This window comes from Rhincodon typus, chromosome 26 (assembly GCF_021869965.1).
Source record: "Rhincodon typus isolate 14 chromosome 26, sRhiTyp1.1, whole genome shotgun sequence".
In the NCBI taxonomy this organism is placed as follows: domain Eukaryota; kingdom Metazoa; phylum Chordata; class Chondrichthyes; order Orectolobiformes; family Rhincodontidae; genus Rhincodon; species Rhincodon typus.
The window spans coordinates 2,416,955-2,423,444 of record NC_063357.1 but is presented as its reverse complement, the minus strand read 5'-3'; the positions used below and the strand labels follow the sequence as shown (position 1 = coordinate 2,423,444).

At 44.4% G+C, this 6,490-nt stretch overlaps 1 protein-coding gene across 1 annotated transcript in view; it reads left to right on the top strand.

Moving 5' to 3' along the window:
- Positions 1–6,490, top strand: part of ncbp3 (nuclear cap binding subunit 3) — a 36,279-nt gene that overhangs the window by 1,422 nt on the left and 28,367 nt on the right. The window contains exon 2 of the mRNA XM_048612328.1: positions 335–364. Within this exon, the coding sequence (XP_048468285.1) occupies positions 335–364 (30 nt within the window). The remainder of the gene's footprint in view (positions 1–334; positions 365–6,490) is intronic.

The window sequence follows — 6,490 nt, the reverse complement described above, 5'->3', positions numbered from 1 at the left end:
AGCGCCGCACTGTCGGAGGGTCAGCGCCGAGGGAGCGCCGCACTGTCGGAGGGTCAGCGCCGAGGGAGCGCCGCACTGTCGGAGGGTCAGCGCCGAGGGAGCGCCGCACTGTCGGAGGGTCAGCGCCGAGGGAGCGCCGCACTGTCATTGCAACCTGTGCCCTCTGACTCCGTTAAGATTTCTTACACTCCAAAGGCTCTATTTTGACTGAGTGAGACAAATATCTTTGCTGGCCAAATTCTCACTCACCTGGCGCCAGATAAGCAGCCTTTCTGGTCATTATCACACTGTCAGTTTGGGATCTTGATTTGTGCACATTCTACATATCTTGCAGCTTCACGTCAGCAAGGAAATTTTGCTTTGTGTAAATAGCTAATTTTATTCTGTCCTGTTATCATTTTTTTTATCTTCAGGTTTTGTAATGCTGATTGGCTGGGGAGGTGGTGACTATCTGGGAATGAGCTGAGGTATTGGATGGTTTAAAATATGCAAAACTGAGCTCATGTTTTGGGTGGAGATTGTTGAAAAGTGTTATGTTTGGTAAGTGTAATGTTGTCTGGGTCCTGCTGGTGACTTTGTTGTGTTGGTTCCTACGGTGATGATCTCTCCATCAGTGGGACTTCAAATCATGTTTTGATCTGTTGTCAACTCAGAAATAGAGGTTGATTAACTTCCACCAAGCACTGGCCCTGTGTATCCCACGCTATCTGACCTGCATTGGGTCCTGTTCAAGCAGCAGCTTGTTCTAAAAATTTTCATCCGCCTTTGTGAACTCATCCGTGGCTTTGCCCTCATCATCTGTTGATTTCCCTCAGCACCGCACAGCTCCAAGATCTCTGCTCCTCCAGTTTTGGCCTCATTTTGGAACGTCCTGAGTTTAGTCCCTCCGTGATTGGTTGCTGTGCTTTCAGCTACCTGCACCCTGAGCTCCGTAACTTTCTCCTTAAATCCCTCAGCATCATTCTGTTCCTTTTTAAGATGCTTCTTAAAACTGACTTTGATCACAGTTTTGATCTGCTATCTCTTTGTGGCTCAGTGTCATACTTGTATTTTATAATGCTCATATGAAGCTCCTTGTGACGTTTTGGGGCAGTAACTGAAGGTAGATGTAAGTTGTTGCTGATTACTGGGAATAGTTTAAAACTCTGTACTCATGTGCCAAGTTGCAAGACACCTTGGTTTTATTACATCCAGCAACTTGTGTGTTAATGCTTTTAATGCTCATTGCTTTGTCCTTTGTATCCAGACCCTGATTCCAGTTTACTCCCACAGTTTCTGTTACAAACATGTAAAGAAATGAAAGATGAGCCAGTATAAAGCGAATCATATGAACCTTCATATTTTTATATCCACTAACTCTCCTTCATGTTCTTTTTGTAGACAGGGTTATTAAGGGATTTAGAATGCTTACCTTTGCTCAGATCTTTGAGTATAGGAGTTAGGATGTCATGTTGAGGTTGTACAGGAAGTTGGTGAGGCCTGTTCTGGAATACTGTGCCCAGTTATGGGAAGGGTATTATTAAGCTAGAGAGATTTCAGAAAAGATTTACCAGGATGGTGCCTGGAATGGAGGATTTGAGGTTGTTAACTTGCTTGCTGAGCTGACTTGTTTTTGTTCAGACGTTTTGTCATCATGCTAGGTGACATCATCAGTGAAGCCTCCGATGAAGTGATGTTATTCTACTCCGCTTGGAATTTTCACTGTCAGGTCCGTTATGGTGAGTACTGTCATTTCCGGTTTTGATCTGTATGGGTTTGTATTTGGGGTCTAATTCTATATGTTTGTTGATTGAAGTGTGGGTGGAGAACCATGCCTCTAGGAATTCCTGTGCGTGTCTACATTTGGCTTCTATGGACTGCCTAAAGTACATAAACCAGACATTCCCCTCAGACCCATTGTCTCCCTACCAGGCACACCTTCACACAAACTGGCCAAGGACCTACAACAGAGACTGAAACACCTGGTCGACGGATCACCTCATTCTATCCACTCAACCCGAGATTTCCTTGATACCCTCGAGAACATAAAAATCAGCGACAACGAGATTATTGGTAACCTTTGACGTCACAGCTTTATTCACATCAATTGACATCCCACTAGCCAAAGAAACAGTGGCCACATTACTAGAGGAAACAGCTACGCAGACCAGCAACTCCATCAGCAAGGACAACGTACTTAAATTACTAGACCTCTGCCTCACCACACTTTGTCTTTATTGGTCGAATATACAAACAGATTGACAATACGCCAATGGGGTGACCCATCTCAGGACTCATCGCAGAAGCAGTCATGCAAAGACTAGAACACGCCACCCTCCCCTCACATTCAACCAAACTGTGGACCCAGTACGTAGACAACACATTTGTCATTATTAAATGCAACAAATTAGAAGAGACCCACCACCTCATCAACAGGTATTCGCAGGGATTAAATTCACAAGGGAAGAAACCAACAATCAGCTTCTGTTTCTGGATGTTAAGGTAGAACGACTGACAAATGGGCAGTTTCAACCCTCAGTATACAGAAAAGCAACCCATACGGATCAAATCCTCAACTTCCACAGCAACCACCCCAACGTCCACAAACAAAGCTGCATTAGGACACTATTTAATCGGGCCTGGACACACTGCAACACTCCAGAACTACGCCAGGATGAAGAAAAACACTTACACAAGATCCTCGTCTTAAACAGATATCCCTGCAACTTCATCCACAGATGCCTACTAAACAGACAACAACAGGAGGACAAAGTACGCCATAACATACTGGCCACACAGCCCTACATCAGGAACATGTTGAAACTGACAACAAAACTCCTAAGACCATTAGGAATCATGGTGGCCCACGAGCCCACGGCCACTCTATGACAAACACTTAGAAAGATTAAAGACCCATTCCCAAACATGCCGAATGAATGTGGTTTACAAAATACCGTGCAACGACTGCCACGAACATTACATCGGACAGACAGGAAGGAAACTAGCCATCAGAATACACTAACATCAGCTGGCAGCAAAACGGCACGACAAACTCTCCTTAATATCTGTACATTCAGACAATGAAGGCCATCAGTTTAACTGGGACAAAGTAACCATAGTAGCCCAAGCCAAACATAGACACGCACGGGAATTCCTAGAGGCATGGTTCTCCACCCATACTTCAATCAACAAACGCACAAAATTGGACCCCATATACAAACCCACACAGATCAAAACCGGAAATGACACTACTCACCATAACGGACCGGACAGTATAAATTCCAAGTGGAGTAGAACAACATCGCTTCGTCGGAGGCTCCACTGATGATGTCACCTAGCATAGTGATGAAGCATCTGAATGAGAACAAGCCAGCTCGGCGACCAAGTCAACAACCTCACCCACAACCCGGGCTACAGATCTTTGCCAATACTTTAAACAGTAGAGGGCTTAAATTATAAGGAGAGGCTGGATTTGCTGGGACTTTTTTCACTGGAATTTAGGAGGTTGCGGGATGACCTTATAAAGGTTTATAAAATCATGAGGGGCTTTGGTAAGGTGAATGGCAGGTGTTTTTTTCCCTAGGGTGCGGGATTTCAAGACCAAGTGGCATGTTTTTAAGGTGAGAGGAATAAGATTTAAAAATGACATGAGGAGCAACCATTTTTACACAGAGGGTTTTGTGGAATAAACTTCGGAGGAAGTCGTGGATGTGGATACAGTTACACAGTTTAAAAGTCATTTGGATAAGTTCATGAATAAGAAATGTTTGGAGGGGTATGGGCCAAGTGCAGGCAGGTGAGACCAGTTTAAGATTATGGTCAGCATGAACTCGTTGGACCAAAGGTTCTGTTTCCGTGCTGTGTGACTCTATGTACTTCCTCTTGCCTTGCAAGTCTGACTTGAATCCTACAGGTTGTGCCGAAACTGTGCCAACAAACTGGCACATAAGATGCTGGAAGCTTCAAGTAACTGGGTCAAGTCAGAAAATTTGGAGCATTTTCTCCCACAAGGAAACATGATAAATGTGATGAGAGGCTGTGTTTGGAGGATATTAGCCCATGATGGACTGAATGATATGTAGTATTTATGGACAGAGAAACTGTGATAATGTTTCAAGTTGGAACAACTTTTTAATTTGAACGCTTTTTCTGGATTTTCCAAAGAGGAAAAGTTGTTTCTGTGAAATGTACGTGAGGTCTGCTATCCAATAAATTGGATTCCAGTAAATGCTCAGTGATTCACGCATTGGTCAGCAGTCTGTCTGAACCTCAACTCTGTTGCCCATTTCCTGGGGTGTCACCCGCCACTCTAGAGTGGGTAGAGCTGGCTTTGTGTGTCATCACTGTAGCTCTGGCTCAGGCCTGTCCTAATATCTCATTATGCCTTGGTGTCTTAAGAGTTTGAAAGGTCACTCTCCTGTGAATAATTTTGGGAATACTTTGTCAGGTGATATATCAATGCAAGTTGTTGTTCAGCTAGACTTGGTGCTGAACATGATGGTCCCTGGGGCTCTGCACCCCAGCAAAATCTGGAGGCAGTGAGGTGAAAAGGAAAATGACTTGTGTTTTGGGGAATTGTGAATTTTTTTTTTTCTCTACAGCTCAGGGTTTCCCAGTATGCGTTCCACCCTGTGTTCCAATGCAGACACACTGTTGTCATATCACATATTATAAATTTGTCACAGGATCGTTTGCATCTGGCTATAGATAGTGCCCGAGTTTAGTGTTCCATCTGAAAGACCGCTTTTCTGACGTTTCAATACCATTCCTCCAATAGTTCCCGAACTCCGCCCTGTCTGTTGCAGGCTTTCACTTCTGCTCGCTGCAGCAAAGTTGGATTTTCTTATTGAAGGGGAGAACTCTGGGGGAGTTTCCCATTTTACCTCCCATGCTTTCCATAAGCTTAATTGGAGCTTGTACAGTGGAGAACTTCTCAAAATACTGCTGGGATTAGGATGAAGTTCCAGACCTTTATTCAGGAATGATGATCAGGCCTGGCACTGGGGGAAACCAGTGCTGGTTCATTTTCCACAGTTGGTAATTCCCATCACAAGAGGTCACAACCCTCTCCTGGCAGTTTGAGAAATTGAATTTGGATTAAAATGCATCAGCAAAAGTGACTAAACCTGTTGGACTGTCAGAAATACCCAAATGGTTCACTAATGTCCTTCAGGAAATAAAACTAACCCATTCTTGCCCGGCCCATGCCTGTCCATCACTGACCTCCAGCCCATCTGCTGCTCATTTATTTTGAAATTATTTGGCTCAGATGGCAATGGATCAATGAAGGTATCCCACACAAACAATGGCTTGTTCCTACTACAGAAGAACAGTAAATGCGAGTGTTGGCAGCAGTGAAAATAGTAATCATTACTGTCAGTAGGAGGTCATAAAGGATGTTCGGCTCAATGTAATTCAGAGCACCAAGCTAGAACCATCAGATAAGAATAATTTCAGAGCCAAATGGGTCAACCGGTGCTCAGTGGGAACCAGACAGAGCCAGCCCTGGTGTGTTGGTAAGTTAGTGGAGACCTCAGCAGGGGGCATGGTTAGGGTATCAGGACTGATGATGCTGCAGTTGTGTGCTCATGACCATTGTCTAGAACGGCCTTCTGGAGTTGAATGGTTACATTAAGAGGACCGTTGGTCTAAGATTGGAGAATATTGAGTGTTTAGAGGCTGAGGGTGATCTCATCAAAATGTTTGCAATGTTAACAGGATTCAATATGCAGAGTGGATGTAACAAGGGGTAAGGTAGGAAAGTAAAAGTGCAGTACAGATTAGCCAGTTGATTTGTTTTTTAGTTATTTATTCTTTCATGGGATGTGGGCGTCACTGACAAGCCTGCATTTGTTGCCCGTCCCTAATTGCCCTTGAGATGAGCAGGTTGCTCAGCAATTCCAGACCCTGAGAGTCTGGAGTCACGTAGGTCAGACTAGGTAATGATGGCAGATTTCCCTCCCTAAAGGCCATCTGTGAACTACTTCATCTTCATGTTGCAGTTTTATTTCCATAAGACATAGGCTAACTGGTTTGCTTCTACTCTTATCAAATTTGCTCTGCCATTCCATAACATCACGGTCAATAAAACGAGCTTTCACATTGATCCTGTCAAGCCCTTTAAGAATTTTGTAAATTAAATGGATTTAAATTTAAATTAAATTTAAATCTGCTGCAGTCGAAAGAAGTGTTCTTAGAGCATTTTAGTCTGCACCTTTGGTTTTCTAGTGCAGTGTCATTCCCACTTTCCACTGTCCTCACAAGGGGCTGAATGTCGACCTCCTGTTCAATAAAACATGATGATGGGCAAGGTACAGAGAAAGCTGAAACCCCCAGTGAGAACCAGCCCCTTCAGGAACTGTATCCCAGTAAGAGTCCGCCCTTTCAGGAGCTGTATCCCAGCCAGGGTCAGCCCCTGCAGGAACTCTTCCCCCAGCCAGGGTCAGCCCCTTCAGGAGCTGTATCCCAGCCAGGGTCAGCCCCTTCAGGAACTCTTCCCCCAGCCAGGGTC